Raw genomic sequence first — 21,935 nt, forward strand, 5'->3', positions numbered from 1 at the left:
GAACCACTTTTGGTGCTGTAGCCCATCTAGGATATAAACCTGTTCATGTCTCACTGGTGTAGGTGGGGCTGCTGCATGCAGCTGGCCTGTTTGGTTCCAAAATGACTGCAGTTACCATACTTCAGAAAATAGACTACAAATGCACAGTTTCAACTAGAAACATTGATGATTCCTTCCCCCCCCCCCCAAAAGAGGTTTCTCAATCCACTGAGTTCCTCCAGCAGATATTACTCCCCATTCCAGTGTCTGCAGTCTTGTTATGTTTCCTTGGCCCTGAACAACAAGGGTATCTAATGCATGGGCTTGAACGTAGCCTTGGTTGTGATGCCTTCTCTAAGATAAGATGGCTTGATGAGCTCCAGGGTCACTCAAGAGGTGCACACCACTGTTCATGCACTCTTCACGGACGTAGGTGTCCCACGGAGAGGATTAAAGGACATTTGTAGAGACAAAGGGGAAGTGATGAGGAAAGGTGCAAACTATTTGTGGTAGGTATTCTCATTTACTGAATGAACAACAGGGCAATGAATTCTGAGACTGGTCTTTGAAAGGTTTAAACCTCTGTTCTAGGTGACAAGCCAGGATAAAACACCTGTAGTCATTCGAAAGGCCATGGCCAAACATAATCTGGATGGGGACAGGCCTGAGGATTACCAGTTGGTGCAAATCATTGCTGAAGACAGAGGTATGCATGTCATTTAAGTGTGTGGGTACACAGGACACAGTAGAATCATATGGGTCATTCACACTGTCCCGGGGTGAACTTCATTCTGGGTCATTTGCACTATCCCATGAGAGCTCCCTTGAGGGTTGCTGTCACTGTCCCAGGAAAATCCCAAAGTGGATCAGTAACTGACCAAACAAAGGAGCCTGGGCAAAATATATCACTTTAAATAATAATGGCTTGACCGTTGGCATGGTTGGGCAAAATCCAAATAGTTTTGATCAAGGTCAAGGTTTCTCTTCACAGACTCGTATGATTTGTTGAGTATTTAAAGCACTCTCTGCTTATTTCAGATTACAAACAGCTTCATAATGCCTGGCTAATGCATCCATTAGGGAGATGAAGTTATTGAACTTCCTTAGTGAAGACACCGCACAATGCAGCATAGATAGATAATGTAATTTCCAAGCTAACTTGAAGTCACATTATCCATCTACCAATATAGTGTCTTCACTGAATAAGCCTGTGCTACTTTTCCTAAACACAGTTCCATGACTGGCTTTAGTTGCCTCCATGCCAGGGAAGACCATAATTGGCCAGGATTATCTTCCCAATTACATTCTGGATGTACTGAGGTTGCAGTCCTTCAATGCGTCTAGGGTCAGCCCTCAACCACCCTCAGTGACACATAGATAGTAGTCACCAAGTGAGGACTCATCATGTGTGTTAAATTACTTGCAGCAAGAATGAATATTTCCATAGAAAAAGGGATAAAACTAAGTGCTGAAGGGGTTCGATTGGGAGCTTAACATATTTGCTGTGACTTTGTTTAACAGAACTGAAAATCCCTGACAATGCCAACGTATTCTATGCCATGAACTCATCTGTCAACTATGACTTTATGCTGAAAAAAAGAGGACACTCAAAACCAGGAAAACCAAAACATGTTTCAAGCTCAACTCTCCCCAGAATGAAACAGAAGGGACTGAAGATAACAAAAAGCATCTTCTAGCTTCTCTGAGTGGACCTGTTGCCTGTGTTCGCTGGGCTCATCCTAATATTAGAGATATATATAAAAATTCAGTGTTATCGATAAATGTGCAATATTTTCTGTGACTAGGACTACTGAAAGGCATTAAACTTGAATGGATATTGGAATTATGAAGGTTCAGTACAAGGCAGGCTTGGGATCTATCCTGTTCCTCAGAATTGGGTGAGGGTTAAGTGCCCTTCACTGTTATGGTACGTCAAAGAGCACGTGATCAGTTGTGACTTGGAGCGATGGTGGGAATATAAGAAGCTGGAACTGCCTTTCCATGAAGTGGCTGATCGAAGTGTAAGCTGCAGAGACACTAGTTCTCCATGAAGACTGTAGCATTGTCCTTCAGCACCTGGCTTTGCCCAGAGTGGGCATTAAACACTATTAAAACACTAAATCTATCATCAAAATATCTGAACTGTTGGTTCTTCAGTTATGGAACACTTGCCCCTGTGGCTTGCCAATGAACTGCAGTCATAGTGAATCACAAGGTCCAACCTGAACTACAGTGAGCAAAGCTTAAGAGTTGTTTGCTCCATGATGGGTACGAGTGATGAGTGATTTTTAATCCTGTGAGGAGAGATCCCCACTTTAAAGGCTGTTTGGCACCAAAAGAGGCTGGTTTCACAATAAATATAACAAACAGCCTTCTTGAGGTTTATCCAATAAGATGTTGTGGGGAATTCCAAGGATTTCAATCCCACATCTCTTTCCTGGATGTTACCAATCGGACCAAAGACTGAAGACATCTGGTGTACGATATGGTGCAGAAATACATGGCCAAGAGTAGATGAATCATTGTTACAAATAAGAAATGATTCTATCTTACTGGTTAGTTAAGCTGGAACTGACAGAATTGTACAGTTATAATTTGAGCCATTCTTCGGCTGTTACAGAAAGACATTTGTTTTTTATTTGCAAATACTATGATTCAATTTCAAATGAATTCTTGATTTTTTTTAAAGTTTGTTTTGTACAAAAAAAGCACTTGAATCTTTTTTGGGACAATATTTATTCATTGTACAGACAATATATTGAGTGGAATTGTAAATTTCTTACTGTTGAATATGATCTAATATATTGACTTGTTACTTGTATGCAGTTGCTGTTTGCGCAATGGGTCTTTTGTTTTGGTGAGATGTGTTGTCTTTGTTACATTTTTGTATATTGTAAAAAGAAAGAAGATCATGAATACAGCTTCAAACATGATGTGTTCTTTGGGCTGTTTATACGTGGCTTTTAGTCATGGCACGTGGCCAGTATTGTTTGCCACTAGCCTTTGTCATTGCATCCTGCTGGTAGCTAGCCTGCACACCATTCTAACAAATGGACACCCTTTCATTCAACACAGTGCCCATCACTTCAACTCAGACACAGAGTGCCAACCCTACACTGCCCTTACCTCCTCGTTGTGTTTGTGTGCTCCTGTTTTGAGTTTGGACAGGAGTCATTTCAGAGCTTGCAAGATATCACCTTCAGCTGATTTATAGTGGTTCAGGATCCAGGTCCTAATACAAACAATGTTTGTATTACTACAAGCTGTTATCAAAATCAAGTTCCCTGTTGTTTCTGTACTGGAGGAGACTATGGTAGTTGGTCTTTATATTTTCACAACACGCTGGAGGATCTTAGCAGGTCGGGCAGCATCCGTGGAAACGAACAGTCAACATTTCGGGCCGGAACCCTTCGTCAGGACTGTAGAGGGAGGGGGCAGAGGCCCTATAAAGAAGGTGGGGGGAGGGTGGGAAGGAGAAGGCTGGTAGGTGCCAGGTGAAAAACCAGTAAGGGGAAAGATAAAGGGGTGGGGGAGGGGATAGGGGAAAGTGCAATGGGTAGTAGGAGGAGGCAGAACCATGAGGGAGGTGATAGGCAGCTGGAGGAGGAGGCAGAGTGAAACTGGGAGGGGGGGAATTACCGGATGTTGGAGAGTTCAATGTTCATACCAAGGGGCTGGAGGCTACTTAGACGGTATATGAGATGTTGCTCCTCCAACATGGGTTTAGCCTCATCATGGCAGTAGAGGAGGCCATGTATGGAAACTCCTCCAACCTGAGTTTAGCCTCATCATGCTGAGTTCCTCCAGCGTGTTGTGAGTGTTGCTTTGACCCCAGCATCTGCAGAGTATTTTGTCTTCATATTTTATTATTTTATCTGGTCACAGCCTTCCAGGAGTATTAAGCAGCGAGCCTCATGACTTGCTCTGTAAGTCTTCCATCCTAATATCAAGCAAACTGCATCCAAACTGGAAATATATTTAAGCCACACCCTGCCATTCCACATTCAGTTCAGTAACCATTTAACAAAGCTCACCACTATATTGTAACTTCTGCTGTAAATATACTTAATAGTGACGACAAGAATTTCAGTCTAAGCCTGCTGTTTGGATTATCTATTCCCCCCAGCAGAAAGGCTCCATGTGCCTGCTATTCCCACTAGTTTCATCCCAAGAATTGACCAGGCCCGAATTTGCACTCCTTCCACCCTATTGCCAGCCAATTATGTCTGAGCTTAAGTCTCCAGCGTGATCTGAACCAATAACATCACGGTCCATAAGCAAGGGCTTTCCCCTGTTCAATAGCCGAGATCTAATCTGTAGCCCTCCAGAATTACCCAGTTCTAGTCATTGAAACAGACTAAGGGTTAAGCCAGCACAACAGCCCTTAATGACAGGAGCATTCTAAAATGTTCATTTTCCTTCCCAGCATGCAGTACGACTTGGATGGCGTTCAAACTTGGCATTATCTGCACATCAACCAAGGTTGGCAGCATCAGTAACTTCCGCTCATTAACGAAGAGTAGCAAAGGAAGAAACAAACCTCTTTCAGTTTAGAGCAGGTTCTGATATTGAAGAAAGTGATGGAAAATCAATAAAGCAAATGGCAAGACTTTTATCACTGCATTTATTTTAATGCTAGTATATGGCATAATCTGCATTGCTAAATAGAGAATCATAGCCTCCATTAGCAGAGTGGAGTGCTTTGTGTTTTCCAAGATGCAGTACTTCAAGATACTATTTAAATGCAGAGACTAAATTGCACAACATCCATTGCCATGGAAACATTGATCGGTTCTGAATCTTGCTGCGTCATTTGCTCTGAATATCTTCATTACGTCAGCTTTAATTAGTCCACAACAAAACAAAAGCCATCTTCTTCAGGGGCGCATGGTGGACAGGAGATCAACCAGGGTACCACGGTAGCCTGGCAGTTAGCACAACGCTATTACAGATAGGGTGGCAGAGTTTGGAGTTCAATCCTGGTGGCATCTGTAGGGAATTTGTACGTCCTCCCCGTGGAATGCATGGGGTTTTCTCTGGGTGCTCCAGTTTCCTCCCCAAGTCCAAAGACTTACTAGTTAGTAGGTTAATTGGTCATTGTGAGTTAACCCATCATTAGGTTGGAGTTAAACTGTGGGTTGTCAGGAGTTACTTGGTGGCACATCTTGAAGGGCCGGAAAGGCCTATTCCATGTGGTATCTCTAAATAAATAAATAATGCTCACATCACATGATCACACACACCGCCACATTTCACAATATTCCAAATCTACACATATTCCATTCCCTTTCAGCATTTTGAAGGGATTGTTCCCCATGACATTCTCTGTCACCAACTGCCTATGCCCCTATTGGAGATGCAGTCGCTATCTGTTCATCTCTTCCCTACTCATTATCCAGCTACCGCCACAGTCCTTCCAGCTGAAGCAGCAATTCACTTAAACTTCCAACTGGGGGTATTGCATTTACAATCTAATCTACCCAAAGAAACAAAATGGGCAGGTGACAGACTTGGCACTCTGTCCAAAAGGGCAACTCACAAGTTCCTCTAACTTGCTACTTTCACTTTCCGTTCACTCCCACTCTGACTAATCTGTCGGCGACCCCTGCACTGTTATACTGAGGCCCAACGTAAGCTCGAGGAACCATAGTTGATCTGGGTACTCTGCAGTTTTCTAGCCTCAATGTCAACATGATTATAACTTCAGGTAGCACGCACTGGCTGGTTGCATTTTAAGTCATCCATCCATCTGTGACATTGGCTCAGTTTCTCTCTCTTCATTCAGCCTACCCTGCTGGGTATATCCAAAGATCTGGATTTTTACAACCTTTTTACATTCCTTTTTCTGTGTTATCATCCTCATTTCCTGCATTCAGATACTCTCTAAGTGGATCCTCTATATTAACCACACAATGTCTGTTACTATCTTACAGCACAGCCTTGGCACTCAAACCCTCTTGCTTGAGTGACTGGTACCTAGAGGTAATGCCTCTGTTCTTTGCTAAATGTCTACTTACATGCACAGGAAAACAAAGCAGCTGGGTCCTCACATTTCTTATGGCACAGTGACCCCTGAATTTTGAGTTGTCTGCCTGGCCTTCAGAGTTAAAGTCTCGCAGCTTAGAGTCTACAGGTAGCAAAACAACACAGGCTTCTCGGAAAACACACTTTTACAATCACCTCACCCACTCTAAGGGAGCAGGAAATCGTACCTGCTCTAGATGAAGAAATTTCTCCTGAATTGGAGACAAGCCCTAGCTCGCTCAGCCTTTTTCTTCGGCGTGAAGGAGGATGAGAGATGATTTGATAGGTGTCCAAGGTAATAAAGGACATAGACAGAGTGTATAGTCAGAGACTTTTTCCCATGGCAGAAATGGCTAATATAAGGAGGCATCATTTTTAAGTGAATAGAGGAAACTATAGTGGTGGGGGGGGGTGGGGGGAGGAATGTCAGAGGCAGGTGCTTTACACAGAGAGTGATGGGTGTGCAGAATGCCCTGCCACGGGTGGTGGTTAAGGTAGATACATTGGAGGCACTTAGGAAATTCCTAGATAGACATATGGATGATAGAAATATGGAGGGATCTGTACAGGTAAGGGTTAGCTCGATCTTCGTCCAAAGGGCCTGTGCTGTGATGTCCTATGTACTAATTGCATATTTAATTTTTGGTGACTGACTTGCATGATTCTCTATGAAACAATTTGAAAGGGGCTCAGAATTCATGCCTACAGGAAGGGTAAGGGTAAAACAAATAGGTGAGGAAGGGTGGCCCGCAGTAACCACACAGGGTCTGATTGGACCATCCTTACCAGCACTAAGGTTTAAACCAAACAACAAATGTAAGCAGGGAGCTGCTGCCATCTACTGGTGAAAACTAGAACAAAGAATCCAGCTTATTTTCACACTGCAAGAAAACTTTCCCATGCAGTTTCAGGAGGGTCTGAGAGCTGATGACTGGATGATGTAGTCAGCCCCAGCACCATGAGCATTAGGATATCTGGGCTACTTACTGTACATGGAGTCCACTCAGAACATGATGTAGTCAGGAGTTGTGTTAGGCTGTTCCCGGGAACAGACACTGAAGTGGACATAGAGTACTGGAGAAAGATCATCAACTCAGTGAAAGGTCATCAACACACTTCAGTCTGCCTGGAACTTACTGGTTGGTCCTGATGTACACTGACCGTCCATAAGGGAATGCTGCTGCTTGGCATATTCCAGGTTGCAGGACGACATGATAAGAAAGAAACTGAAGCTCGGTACAGCCAACGCTGAGGCATTGCGGGGAAACACTGCTATGTAACATCCAGCTACCATTAGACGTTGAGGGACTATGCTTTATGTAAAAGCTCTACTAACACATTAGCAATTGCACAACCCTCAGATGATTCAATCAGATCATCAGCAGCCTTCATATAATTAATTGGAGGATAAATGCGTGGCTGAGGGATTGGAGCAGGGGGCAGGGATTCAAGTTTTTGGATCATTGGGACCTCTTTTGGCGCAGGCTTGACCTGTACAAAAAGGACGGGTTACACTTGAATCCTAGGGGGACCAATATCCTGGCAGGGAGATTAGCGGGAGCCACTGAGGTGACTTTAAGCTAGAATGGTTGGGGGGTGGGAATCAAATTAAAGAGGCTAGGCGTGAGGAGGTTAGTTCACAACAGGGGGATGGGAACCAGTGCAGAGAGACAGAGGGGTGTAAAGTGAGGGTAGAAGCAAAAAGTACTAAGGAGAAAAGTGAAAGTGGCAGGCCAACAAATCCAGGGCAAGCATTAAAAAGGGCCACTTTTCAGCATAATTGTATAAGGGCTAAGAGAGTTGTAAAAGAGCGCCTGAGGGCTTTGTGTGTCAATGCAGGGAGCATTCGTAATAAGGTGGATGAATTGAAAGTGCAGATTGTTATTAATGATTATGATATAGTTGGGATCACAGAGACATGGCTCCAGGGTGACCAGGGATGGGAGCTCAATGTTCAGGGATATTCAATATTCAGGAGGGATAGACATGAAGGAAGGGGAGGTGAGGTGGCGTTGCTGGTTAAAGAAGAGATTAACGCAATAGAAAGGAAGGACATAAGCCGGGAAGATGTGGAATCGATATGGGTAGAGCTGCGTAACACTAAGGGGCAGAAGACGCTGGTGGGAGTTGTGTACAGGCCACCTAACAGTAGTAGTGAGGTCGGAGATGGTATTAAACAGGAAATTAGAAATGTGTGCAATAAAGGAACAGCAGTTATGATGGGTGACTTCAATCTACATGTAGATTGGGTGAACCAAATTGGTAAAGATGCTGAGGAAGAGGATTTCTTGGAATGTATGCGGGATAGTTTTTTGAACCAACATGTCGAGGAACCAACTAGAGAGCAGGCTATTCTGGACTGGGTTTTGAGCAATGAGGAAGGGTTAATTAGCGATCTTGTCGTGAGAGGCCCCTTGGGTAAGAGTGACCATAATATGGTGGAATTCTTCATTAAGATGGAGAGTGACATAGTTAATTCAGAAACAAAGGTTCTGAACTTAAAGAGGGGTAACTTTGAAGGTATGAGACTTGAATTAGCTAAGATAGACTGGCAAATGACACTTAAAGGATTGACAGTGGATATGCAATGGCAAGCATTTAAAGGTTGCATGGATGAACTAGAACAATTGTTCATCCCAGTTTGGCAAAAGAATAAATCAAGGAAGGTAGTGCACCCGTGGCTGACAAGAGAAATTAGGGATAGTATCAATTCCAAAGAAGAAGCATACAAATTAGCCAGAGAAAGTGGCTCACCTGAGGACTGGGAGAAATTCAGAGTTCAGCAGAGGAGGACAAAGGGCTTAATTAGGAAGGGGAAAAAAGATTATGAGAGAAAACTGGCAGGGAACATAAAAACAGACTGTAAAAGCTTTTATAGATATGTAAAAAGGAAAAGACTGGTAAAGACAAATGTAGGTCCCCTGCAGACAGAAACAGGTGAATTGATTATGGGGAGCAAGGACATGGCAGACCAATTGAATAATTACTTTGGTTCTGTCTTCACTAAGGAGGACATAAATAATCTTCCAGAAATAGTAAGGGACAGACGGTCCAGTGAGATGGAGGAACTGAGCGAAATACATGTTAGTAGGGAAGTGGTGTTAGGTAAATTGAAGGGATTGAAGGCAGATAAATCCCCAGGGCCAGATGGTCTGCATCCTAGAGTGCTTAAGGAAGTAGCCCAAGAAATAGTGGATGCATTAGTGATAATTTTTCAAAACTCGTTAGATTCTGGACTAGTTCCTGAGGATTGGAGGGTGGCTAATGTAACCCCACTTTTTAAAAAAGGAGGGAGAGAGAAACCGGGGAATTATAGACCGGTTAGCCTGACGTCGGTGGTGGGGAAACTGCTGGAGTCAGTTATCAAGGATGTGATAACAGCACATTTGGAAAGCGGTGAAATGATCGGACAAAGTCAGCATGGATTTGTGAAAGGAAAATCATGTCTGACGAATCTCATAGAATTTTTTGAGGATGTAACTAGTAGAGTGGATAGGGGAGAACCAGTGGATGTGGTATATTTGGATTTTCAAAAGGCTTTTGACAAGGTCCCACACAGGAGATTAGTGTGCAAACTTAAAGCACACGGTATTGGGGGTAAGGTATTGGTGTGGGTGGAGAATTGGTTAGCAGACAGGAAGCAAAGAGTGGGAATAAACGGGACCTTTTCAGAATGGCAGGCGGTGACTAGTGGGGTACCGCAAGGCTCAGTGCTGGGACCCCAGTTGTTTACAATATATATTAATGACTTGGATGAGGGAATTAAATGCAGCATCTCCAAGTCTGCGGATGACACGAAGCTGGGTGGCAGTGTTAGCAGTGAGGAGGATGCTAAGAGGATGCAGGGTGACTTGGATAGGTTGGGTGAGTGGGCAAATTCATGGCAGATGCAATTTAATGTCGATAAATGTGAAGTTATCCACTTTGGTGGCAAAAATAGGAAAACAGATTATTATCTGAATGGTGGCCGATTAGGAAAAGGGGAGGTGCAACGAGACCTGGGTGTCATTATACACCAGTCATTGAAAGTGGGCATGCAGGTACAGCAGGTGGTGAAAAAGGCGAATGGTATGCTGGCATTTGTAGCGACAGGATTCGAGTACAGGAGCAGGGAGGTACTACTGCAGTTGTACAAGGCCTTGGTGAGACCACACCTGGAGTATTGTGTGCAGTTTTGGTCCCCTAATCTGAGGAAAGACATCCTTGCCATAGAGGGAGTACAAAGAAGGTTCACCAGATTGATTCCTGGGATGGCAGGACTTTCATATGAAGAAAGACTGGATGAACTCGGCTTGTACTCATTGGAATTTAGAAGATTGAGGGGGGATCTGATTGAAACGTATAAGATCCTAAAGGGATTGGACAGGCTAGATGCAGGAAGATTGTTCCCGATGTTGGGGAAGTCCAGAATGAGGGGCCACAGTTTGAGGATAGAGGGGAAGCCTTTTAGGACCGAGATTAGGAAAAACTTCTTCACACAGAGAGTGGTGAATCTGTGGAATTCTCTGCCACAGGAAACAGTTGAGGCCAGTTCATTGGCTATACTTAAGAGGGAGTTAGATATGGCCCTTGTGGCTACGGGGGTCAGGGGGTATGGAGGGAAGGCTGGGGCGGGGTTCTGAGTTGGATGATCAGCCATGATCATAATAAATGGTGGTGCAGGCTTGAAGGGCCGAATGGCCTACTCCTGCACCTATTTTCTATGTTTCTATGTAATTCCTAGTTGATTGCAGTCTACTGTGTCTGACATGAATGGAACATCCAGTTCCATTCAAGTTTAATTGTCATTCAACCATACATGAATACAGCCAACCGAGACAGTGTTACTCTGGGGCCAAGGTGCAAAACACAGTACCAACAGTCACACATGGCACAAAGCACACATAGCACATACAAGACAGTAAGCACATAAGATATCAGTAAGGTACAGCCACACAATAAAAAAAAGTCCAGACTTGAGCTACATTAGAGCTCATCTTCTGCCAAGCGAATTCTGGGGGGGGCGGGGGGGGTTGGGGGAGGCACTGACTTGGCGCCACAACGCCCCCAGTAGAGTTTACCAATTCCAACACCTCTCTCCTGGCGGCTGTAAACAGGCAAAACTGCGGCTTGAGACCTAGACCTCACGCATACAAGACAGCAAGCAAATATAGGATATCAGTAAAATACAACCACACAAAATATAGGCATATAGTATACATGCTTTAAAAGGTGAAGCACAGTGTGTGTGTGTGTGTTGTTGTGTGTGTGGGGTGTGTGTGTGTGTGTGTGTGTGTGTGTGTGTGTGTGTGTGTGTGGGGTGTGTGTGGGGTGTGTGTGTGTGTGGGGTGTGTGTGTGTGTGGGGTGTGTGTGTGCGTGCGTGTGTGTGTGTGCGTGTGTGTGTGCGTGTGCGTTGTGTGTGTGTGTGTTGTGTGTGTGTGTGTGTGGGGTGTGTGTGTGTGTGTGTGTGTGTGTGGGGTGTGTGTGTGTGTGTGTGTGTGTGTGTGTGTGTGTGTGTGTGGGGTGTGTGTGTGGGGTGTGTGTGTGCCCGAAAAGTCCTGGGTCGAGGAACCAGAGTTGTGGAAATGGAAAGTGTGCTCACAATAATCAACTGATTTGTCTTAGACCTGACCCCGGCAGCATAAATGAAATAAGAACCAAATGTATATCTGTTTCTTGGAACAAGCAGTAACCTTCTTCGTGACACAGTCAATATCTTTTCTATTGCCATGATCACTTGGCAAGTATTCCTGGCAATTCTTTTTTGAAAGAGGTCATGACATGGAGGGATGCAGCAAGTTCATGTCACATAGACCTTTTTGTGTGGGTGAAAAAGGGACAGTTTGACAAATCCACAGACATGTGGACCAGACTGTGTTTTGTATTTACTCTTCTTCTCTCCTTTTAACTGAACAACATTCCAGTGGCGCATTGAAGACAAGCTCCTAAACCAGCCTCAATTGTAACTGTTCCAATCTATGTGCAAGTCTGCTCTCTGCCTGGAAATGCCAAAAAAATGCAGAGATATGATCTATCCACAAAAGACCAAACACATCTAATCAATCTATTGGCTATCGTCCCAACTGATTACATAGAACCAGGGGAGCCCACAGATTACTACTGGGGCCAAATTTTGTACTCTTATTCTACCTAGCCACAGAAAAATGAAATTAAAAAACATACCTAATTCTGGGCCTCGTAGCTGTGGTCCCTCTTGTGCCAAATAGGCTTGTCTGTGACATCAGTGTATATTTAAATATGTTCTTTTAGCTTCTGATGGAGACCTACACCACTTCCTCAGTTTATGCTCAAAAACTTCATTAAGACAATGGAATTAGATCACCATATGAGCCATTTTATCTGGCTTCCTGCTCACTTTCAAGGCAGGTAGAGTTTAATATTAGAAAACTGCCTTAATCGACTACAGACATGAACAACAGAGGACTGCCGATTAGTGTGGTCAAACCAAGGGAAAGTCTGGCTGAGCAGTTATCCCGATCTGCTTGGGAAATAGTAAGATAACTGAGAAAGCAGGGGATGGGAGGAGGACGAGAGAAGGATATTAGAAAGAGACTGTGAGTTCTCCAAAGACAGCCCTCACCTCCTCCAGAAGAGCCATAAGGTTTGGCTAAGTTTAAAAGTGTTAATAAACTAAACGGAAGAAAAAATAGACAATGATATACCTATCTCAAGAAATACATATTATAATATGGATTTTATATTACTCAATTTATTTTATTCATTCATTCACTCCTATTCCCCCACCTAAATGAGAATATATGTATGGGAGGAATACACAGGGAAATCATTTCTGTGTAATGGACAGATTTTTTTTTACTTACTTTTATAGGTACTGCAGCGGGGGCCCTCAACTCACAGGTAGGAGGGGCTATCCCCCACGGCTAGACGTTTCCCCTAGCTCAACCCAGGGTCATCTAGAGACCCCAGCCTTGGAATCACACCTTTGTTACCTTTTTTTATTATTCGCGTTTCTTGGTTCTTATTTGTTCAGGGGGTAGATCGATTAAGTTATATTCTGCAAATTTCAATGATATACTAACAGATAAATACATATGGCTAAGGACAAAGTAAAATTCATTTCTTTTAATGTCAATGGGTTGTTAAATCCAATCAAAGTAAAATTCTATCAAAAATGAAAAAAAAGAACAAGCCCATGTAGTATATTTACAGGAAACTCACAAGTGATAATAAGCATGGAAAATTAAAGAAAATGGGCTTCACTAATTTGTTTTTCTCCTCATATAAATCAGGACATAGAAGAAGAGTTGCTATTCTCATCTCAAGCAAGCTAAATTTTGAAAAAGTATTCCAAATGGGAGGCAAGGAGGGCAGATATATTCTGGTAAGGGGGAATATAGATGGAAATCCAGTTACTTTATTGAATATATATGCACCACCAGGAAGTGATATTAGTTTCTTCCAGAAAATTACTAATATTATGGTAATGGAAACAGAAGGTCTCTTGATGTGTGGGGGAGACTTAACTTTACAATTACAACCAAAGTTAGACTCTTCCAATAGAAAAACTTATGAAACAAAGTCCTTACATAAGAAAGTTAACACCCTTTTTGAGGATGTTGGTCTAATTGATATATGGAGGGATCTTTCCCCCGATAGAAGGGATTACACTCATTATTCTCCCCCCCCCCCATTCTGTATATACAGGAATAGACTATTTCATAACATTTGGAAAAGATAAAGACAAAATAAACACCTGTGGAATTGGCACAGTAAATGTAAGTGACCATGCACCTATATATTTATCTGTTGATTTTGACCTACAAAGAAAGAATACTATTTGGAAACTAAATTCAAGTCTACTCAATGATCCCTATTTTAAGGAACAAATTAAAAAAGAAATTGGTCTTTACTTACTATTCAATGATAAAGGACAGGTTTCATTCCCTCCGCCCACCCCCCCCCCCGCCTCCATTCTATGGGATACTCTGAAGGCTGTCTTAAGAGGAAAAATTATAGCGATATCTTCATATAAGGAATAAAACATTAGAGGAATTACAAAATAAGCTGAAGGAACTAGAAAAAAAAGTGAGTTTGACACAGGATACACTAGAGGAAATTTAAAAAATTAGGTATGAAATTAGTAGTTGGGCTACACAAGAAATTAGGAAAAATTCAATGTTTCTGAAACAGAGACACTATGAAAGTGGATCTAAATCAATGAAAATACTGGCGTGGAAACTGGAAAAAAAGATAGCAGAAAATACAATTCATAGAATTAGGGATCCAAGAACAAGAGTGATAAAAAAATAAGCCAAGTGAAATTCAGGAAGCTTTTGAAATGTTGTACAAAACTCTATATTCCAAAGTTCAATGGGGAAGCATAACCCAAACTGACACCTTCCTGAATTCTTTAGAATTACCCACTTTAAGCAAAGAACAAAATAGAACGATGACTGCTGACATAATAGAAGCTGAACTAAAAACTGCAATTAGTAGGCTTAAATTAAGCAAGTCACCAGGATCAGATGAATATATAGCAGAGTGGTATAAAGAGTTTAGAAGTGAGTTAATTCCTGTTTTACTCCCCACACTGAACTGGGCCCTAAGAAAGGTGCAAATGCCCCCCCAGCTGGAAGGAGGTGATAATCTCAGCTATACCAAAAGAAGGCAAGGATAAAATGGAATGTGGGTCATTTAGACCATTATCTGTTCTTAATGTGGATTATAGAATATTTACCTCCATCATGGCCAAACGATTAGAAGAGTTTCTATCCATACTGATACATAATGATCACACAGGTTTTATACAACAACGCCATACACAAGACAATATACGAAGGACGCTTCACATTATGGATCATATATAAAAAAATGAAATTGAAGCAATAGTGATAAGCGTGGACACTGAAAAGGCATTTGATTCAGTTAATTGGAACTTTCTATACAGAGTTTTACATAGATTTGGTCTACATGACACAATTATTAAAACTATACAGGCACTATACGACAATCCTACTGCCAGGATTAAAATCAATGGATATCAGTTAGTCCTGACGAAGGGTCTCGGCCTGAAACGTCGACTGCACCTCTTCCTAGAGATGCTGCCTGGCCTGCTGCGTTCACCAGCAACTTTGATGTGTGTTGCTTGAATTTCCAGCATCTGCAGAATTCCTGTTGTTTGGATATTTATCTAATAGTTTTACCCTAGAAAGGGGCATGAGACAGGGTTGTGCATGGTCACCGCTACTCTTCGCATTATATCTGGAACCATTAGCTCAACACATCAGACAAAATAAAAATATCAGGGGAATTACTATTAAAGGGACAGAGCATAAATTGGCCTGTTACACAGTTGACATTTTGATCAATCTAGGGCAACCAACAGACTCTTTACCTAAATTGATGGAGTCCTTTGAGCAATATGGCCAATTATCAGGATACAAAATCAACATAGATAAAACCCAACTACTTTCTTATAACTATAGCCCACCAAGAGAAATTGAAAGTAGATATCCTTGGGCATGGCAAACAGAGTCTGTCAAATATTTGGGCATCATTATACCAAAAGATTTGGCAAAATTATCAGAATGCAATCATCAGCCTATATATAAAAAAATTAAGAAAGATATAACAAGATGGAACCTAATTCCTTTTCTTGGTCTCTGTTCAAGGATTGAATCTATTAAAATCAATATACTGCCCAGAATACTATATCTCTTTCAGACCCTACCAATAGAGATTAACCAAAATCAATTCAATGAATAGAACAAGATGCTATCAAGATATATATGGCAAGGTAAAAGGCCAGGGTTTGTCTCAAAACTTTGCAATTAGCCAAGGAAAAGCGGGGGATGGGGCCTACCTTCTCTTAGAGATTACTATTTTGCAGCACAGTTGAGAGCCGTGATATGCTGGAGCAACCCATCTTATGATGCTCAATGGAAAAACATTGAGGAGAGGATACCTTCCGTCCCCATACAGGCAATTTTGGCTGATAACAAACTACAAAGTTACATAAATACTATTGATAACCCGTGGGTGAAATGGACTCTTAAAATATGGAAAACTATTATAAAAGAATATAAACTAGAGAGAGACATTGCAATTCTTAAATAGTGTGCATATGACTCAGATTTTATGCTGAATAAACTGGATGCTGGATTTAAGGACTGGACAGCTAAAGGAATAACAGCTATTTGCAATATAATGAAAGAAGGAACACTGTTCAGTTTTGAAATGCTCAAAGAGAAGCACTTATTAGAAAAACAATACTTTTACTGGTACTTACAGATGTGACAATATGTTAATAGGACAGTTAAAAATGTAAGTACAAGGCGAGTACATGTTTGATAGAGCTATTTAGAAAAGCACATAATTTAGACAACGGTAGTAGAATAATTTCAAGCGTGTATAAGGGTTTGTCAAATCTTAAAACATATTCGACTTCATACATTAAAACAAAGTGGGAGAAGGAAGGACAGCAAGACCATATATTTTGGGTATATACCTCAAGAATGGTTGAAAAGAGATAAATATTTAATGAATGTACTGCTGGTGGCTGGTAAAAAGACCCTTACCAGGAAATGGTTATCACAGGAGAGCCCAACTTTAAATTATGGATGGAAATTACAATGGACATTTACAAAATGGAGAAGGTAACAGCGTCTGTTAATCATAAGTTGGAACAATTTTATTCATACTGGAAAAAATGGTTTAACTACATAACACCTCATAGGCCTGATTTTATTCTCACAAGTCAATGAATGTGTTGTAAAAAAAAATCACTCCCTACTTTGTACATAGTTTTCTTCTTTTGATTGTTCTTTCTTTCCTCTCCTTTCCATAAGTGTATACCTCAGATAAATATTATGTGGAGATTTGTGACAAATCTGACTACATGATATATATGTACAGTATCTGAAATACATCTTATAGAAAGTTTTGTTTGATGATGAACTTCAATAAAAAATAAATTACAAAAAAAAAAGAAAACTCTCTTAATCTGTGGAAGCTGTCCATTTGTACTGCTACCAATATTGGTTATACAAATAGATTTCTGTGCAATCTTTCAGAACTGCTCACTGAAGCCAATTACAATAACGTATTGTCCATGGAGCTGCTGCCTTGCCAGTTACAGTCTGAATAAATGGCATTTCCTGTCAATGCCTGCAAGAAAGTGAATCTCGAGGTGGTCTATGGTAACATAGACACTCAGTGGCCACTTTGTTAGTTACAGGAGTGTATCTAATAAAGTGGCCACAGGAATGGAACCTGGTGTGCTTCTGCGGCTACAGCCCTTCCACATCAAGGTTTAATATGTTGTTTGTTCTGTGATGCTCTTCTGCACACCACTGTTGTAATGCGTGGTTACGTAGCGGTGTGCTACACACAGCGCTAGAATAACCACACGGAGTTGGTGAGTTGGAGTTGCGATGAAAGAGATGTATTCAAACTTAGCGGCCTGCTTTAAAGCCTTCCTGTTCGCGCCCTCCCTGGGGCGGGATTGCTGTGGGGAATGCATATTCCCAGACCCTTTCTGCGCGCGGGATTTTCCCCCTGCTGGTGAAGATGGCCCGGCGCCCTTTTTGGGGCCGGCCCTCTGCCTGCGCGCGCATTTGTGAGCCGGTTCCTGTGTGCTAGAAAGTGGGTTGCCACAGTTATTTGAATTACTGTTGCCTTCCTATCAGCTTGAACCATTCTGACTATTCTCCTCTGACCCTTCTCATTATCAAGGCATTTTCACTCATAGAACTGTCAGTTACTGGATTTTTTTTTTTTGTTTTTCACATCATTGTTTGTAAGCTCTAGAGACTGTTATGTAATGAAAATCCAGGAAGCCTGCAGTTTCTGAAATACTCAAACCACCCTGTCTGGCACTAACAACATTCCATAGTCAGTCACTTAGATCACATTTCTTCCCCATTCTGACGTTTGGGTCTGAACAACAACCGAACCTCTTGACCATGTCTGCATGTTTTTATGTATTGAGTTGCTGTCAAATGATTGTCCAAGTAGATTTTTGCATTAACAAGCAATTTTAGCTAATAACATGGCCACTAAATACTATAATAAATTTTACTTTCACTTTGAGCATTTTACTTAAAAATCAGCTCTTGTAGTCACTGTCACAATGAAGACTACAGCAATTATTTATTTTCTTAAAATAACTTTTCCCCCAAAATATTTAACCAAATTCATAAATTCATTGGCCTGGAAAGAATAAGTTTATTACAAAGCATTGAATGTTTAAAGTCCAAGATTAACTACAAAATAAATGCCTCCTCCCCCCATCCACTAAGTCTCTGCAAGATCTAAGTAGCTGGTTTGCAAACTTGGTCTTGGAGGCAGTATGCTGCAGTGATTTTGGGCAGGATTGAGTTCTGTACTCCTTGATCTTCAGTGGCCAAATCCTGCAAATAACAGGTGGGAGGAAAATAAAACATGTTTAAAATGCAATTTATTTAGAACTTTGATGAATGGTGCAGTTCCCATATAGTAGAACACTGTAATAACACACACAAGAATTTAGCCTTAAAAGAAACACATGCATAACAACCAGCTGCTGAGGGTCCTGGCTGACTGCTCCTGTGGAATCAATATGCAAATGTATTCCAAAGACATTGAGTACAAAAGCATGGAGATTACAGTAAATTATATAACAATCAATAAGCCACAAAAACATCATTGCACTCAGTCTGGTTCTAATCCTCTAGCAAAAGGGTGTAGAAGAAATACCAGGAAGGAGAAAACTCAGCTACCAGGTTGGACTGGAGAAGGTCTCTTTGTAGAAAGACAATGAGAACGTACAATAGTGTGCAAGACCACAATGAGTCCAGATGGGGTAAGTAAACAGAAGCTGTTCCGGCTGCTGGGTGGTTTAATGTCCCCTGGTCATACTCAAGCTGATGCTTTCTCAGGTTACCACCCTTATGCCAGTAGAAATTATGCAAGTCCTACCCTGGTTTGTCCTTCTAAAGTGCATCACCTCACACTTGTCTTCATTAAATTCCATCTGCCATTTTTCCAGCTGGCTTTGATAGCCTTTCTCACTGTCCACTACACCCCCAATCTTGTGTCATCCACTAGTCACCTCACTAGGTATAGGTCTCCAGTCAGTGTCCCATTAACATGGTTATCTCTTTCTTTTCCTCAGTTCTTTCTCACTTGAATAAAATAGCTCAGTCTGTTTTCTGTCTCCTAACCAATTTTGTATCCTGGCAATTATTTTGATTATGCAAATAAAATGTATTTTGTACCTTATCAAGCACCTGTTGTAAGATAACATTTTTCACATTTGCACACAAATTGTACTTCCTTCTTCACAATACTTATTTCATGAAATTTGTTTAAGATATTTGTTTTAAGATAATTTCTAAAGTATATGTTCAGCACAGCATTGTGGGCCGAAGGGCCTGTACTGTGCTGTAGGTTTTCTATGTTTCTATATTTTAAAAGTAGCTTTAACTAATCAGTCCTGCCCCTAAATTGTAGCCCACACTGTTTCTAAATGTTAATTCACTTTGTCCTGAGTTCATACGAAAGATTTTTAAGCCATTATTAAAGGTTGACCACTACATAATTGGAGTTTGTTCCTCTTTTTGCTTTTTGGAAAACGTGTAAACAGTTGCACTCTTCCAGTACTCTGGGCCCTATCTCCACATGTAAAGGTGATTGGACAACTGTATTTAGAGCAGCACCAGCTTTATTTGTAAAATGTCATTTTATCTGAGACTTCTAGAATGCAGAGGCACTCTTCCACTGACACATTCTGGAAATGAACCTGTATCCTAGAAATGAAAGATTATTATTCCTGCAGCAGCCTCAATTCCACTTTACATCTTTCCAAAACAAGCTGAAACTTACCTTGGGCAAACAATTAATTTGGGTTGGAGTTGGTCTCGGTCTTGGAAATGGCCTGAGCAAACAAAGACGTGTTGTTTTCGATAGCTGGCCCACTTGGTCGGAAAGGTTGGGAGTAATTTGTTGTTTTGGTCGTGGAACCAGACCCAGGTCACCTACTTTATAGTGGGACAAAATGCCTGAACCTTTGGCAGAAGAGGCAGAACCATGCCTGTGAAGAAAAGGGGGTTGTAAGGGTGGAGAGGTAGACAAGGCAAGAATTACAATTTGTACTGCTATAGTCCTTTGCGAATTACTGCCAGCTAAATATACCAACCTTCAATGATAGAGTGCAGGCCTAAAGCTAAGGATGGAAACAAAACCTGGGTTAAACGTCTTGGATTTGATTCCTGAAATTACCAGATTACTTAAAACTAATGGTCTTCAGCGTAATGACTAAAGGCAACAGGATAAAATCAGCAGGACTTCTGATTCCAGATTGCTGTTTGTGTCTCTCTATAAAAATTCCATGGCTCCACTAAACCCATCATAAAGTGGCAAAAAAGAATTATTCTGTTGAATTGCAGGATTGAATTCTAAATGTACCAATTGGGATGAATGTTATTACAAGTTAGTCCAGCTCTCAGCACCCCATATGATTGTGTTTCCATTCTCAGCAAAGTAAGCCATTATTGTGGGAATAGGCAGCAGCTGTTTAGTCAGATCAATATTGGAGAAAATGGAGCAGAAAGATCAGAAATGGACTGAATGGCCTACTGGTGCCCCTTTTCCTTGGATTCTTATGCCATCCTGATTTCCCGATCATAATGGACTCGCAGTAAAGACAATGGGGAACCTGACTGGACAGAGTGCGAATGTCAAGCTTTCCAGACAGTCCTGTATAGTGAACTGAGTGAAAGTGACTTTTATGATACATAGCAGTCAAGATGTCTGCTTGGAGAGAAGCGCTCAAGATCATGCAGAGCCCACACAATGCAACTCAAGATAAACCAGAAGGGCTCAACTTATAAATAAAAACAATTACTTGGATCCAAGGAATATAATGAAAGACATAGCAATTACTCAAGACTCTGGAAGATTTACACAATGTCATGCAGTGATTTGCGCTGTTACAGAGATTTGTGCTCTTGCTGGGAATTCACTTGAAAAATCCCAGAGATCAGAACTACCCGAGATTTAATCCCCATTCATCCCAAACGAGTTGATCTCAGGTAAAATGTAGATGGGTATAAAATACCAATTAGAGCCAAATCAAATGAGTGCATAGGACATAGAACAATAGAACAATACCGGCCCTTGGCCCATGATGCTGTGCCAACTTTTTAAACCTTACTCCAAGATCAATCTAACCCTTCCCTCTCACATAGCTTTCTTTCAGCTTAAGAGTCTCTGACAGATCTACCTCTACCTCTGTAAAGAAAACCTACCTCTAACATTCTCTCCCACCCCCCAACCCCACCTCATACCTTTCTCCAATCACCTTAAAAATATGCCTTCTCACCATTAGCCATTGCCGCACTGGGGAAAAGGCACTGGCTGATCACCTGACCTATGCCGCATATATTATATATACACACATCTTTATCAAATTGCCTCATCTTCCTTTGCTCCAAAAAGAAAAACCCTAGCTCACTCAATCTCTCCTCATAAGACATGATCTCTCATCAAAGCAAAATCTCCTCTGTACTCTCTCTAAAGCTTCTACATTCTGAGGAGACCAGAATTGAACACAATACTCCAAGTAGGGTTTCACCAGAGTTTTATAGAACTACAACAGTTCCTTGAGGTTCCTGAACTCACTCCCTGACTAATGAAAGCCAACGTACCATACACCTGCTTAACCATCTTATCAACTTGAGCGTCAACTTTGAAGGATCTATGGGCATGAACCCCAAGATCCCCCATTCCCCCAAACTGCTAAGAATCCTGTCACTAACCTTGTGCTCTGCCTTTATATTTAACCTTCCAAAGGGCATCACTTCACACTTTTCTGGATTGAACTCCATCTGCCATTTCTCCAGCCAACTCTGCATCCTATCAATGGTCCATTGTAACCTATGACAACCTTTTACACTACCCACAACACCTCCAACCTTTGTGTCATCTGCAA

The 21,935-nt window shown here is 41.5% G+C and overlaps 2 protein-coding genes across 5 annotated transcripts in view; one reads left to right on the forward strand and one right to left on the reverse strand.

Annotated features, from left to right (window-relative positions):
• LOC134359840 (ral guanine nucleotide dissociation stimulator-like) overlaps positions 1-2,912 on the forward strand; it is a 157,569-nt gene extending 154,657 nt beyond the window's left edge. For all 4 annotated transcript variants that reach the window (XM_063073568.1, XM_063073567.1, XM_063073566.1 and 1 more), the window contains exons 17-18: positions 571-685; positions 1,501-2,912. In XM_063073568.1, the coding sequence (XP_062929638.1) occupies positions 571-685; positions 1,501-1,676 (291 nt within the window). In that variant the 3' untranslated portion in view covers positions 1,677-2,912. The remainder of the gene's footprint in view (positions 1-570; positions 686-1,500) is intronic.
• Positions 2,913-18,122: 15,210 nt separating this feature from the next.
• cfap157 (cilia and flagella associated protein 157) overlaps positions 18,123-21,935 on the reverse strand; it is a 34,687-nt gene continuing 30,874 nt past the window's right edge. The window contains exons 8-9 of the mRNA XM_063073118.1: positions 19,829-20,036; positions 18,123-18,375 (exon numbers count right to left, since the gene is read on the reverse strand). Coding sequence (XP_062929188.1) covers positions 18,277-18,375; positions 19,829-20,036 — 307 coding nt within the window. The 3' untranslated portion in view covers positions 18,123-18,276. The remainder of the gene's footprint in view (positions 18,376-19,828; positions 20,037-21,935) is intronic.

Source organism: Mobula hypostoma, chromosome 21 (assembly GCF_963921235.1).
Source record: "Mobula hypostoma chromosome 21, sMobHyp1.1, whole genome shotgun sequence".
In the NCBI taxonomy this organism is placed as follows: Eukaryota; Metazoa; Chordata; class Chondrichthyes; order Myliobatiformes; family Myliobatidae; genus Mobula; species Mobula hypostoma.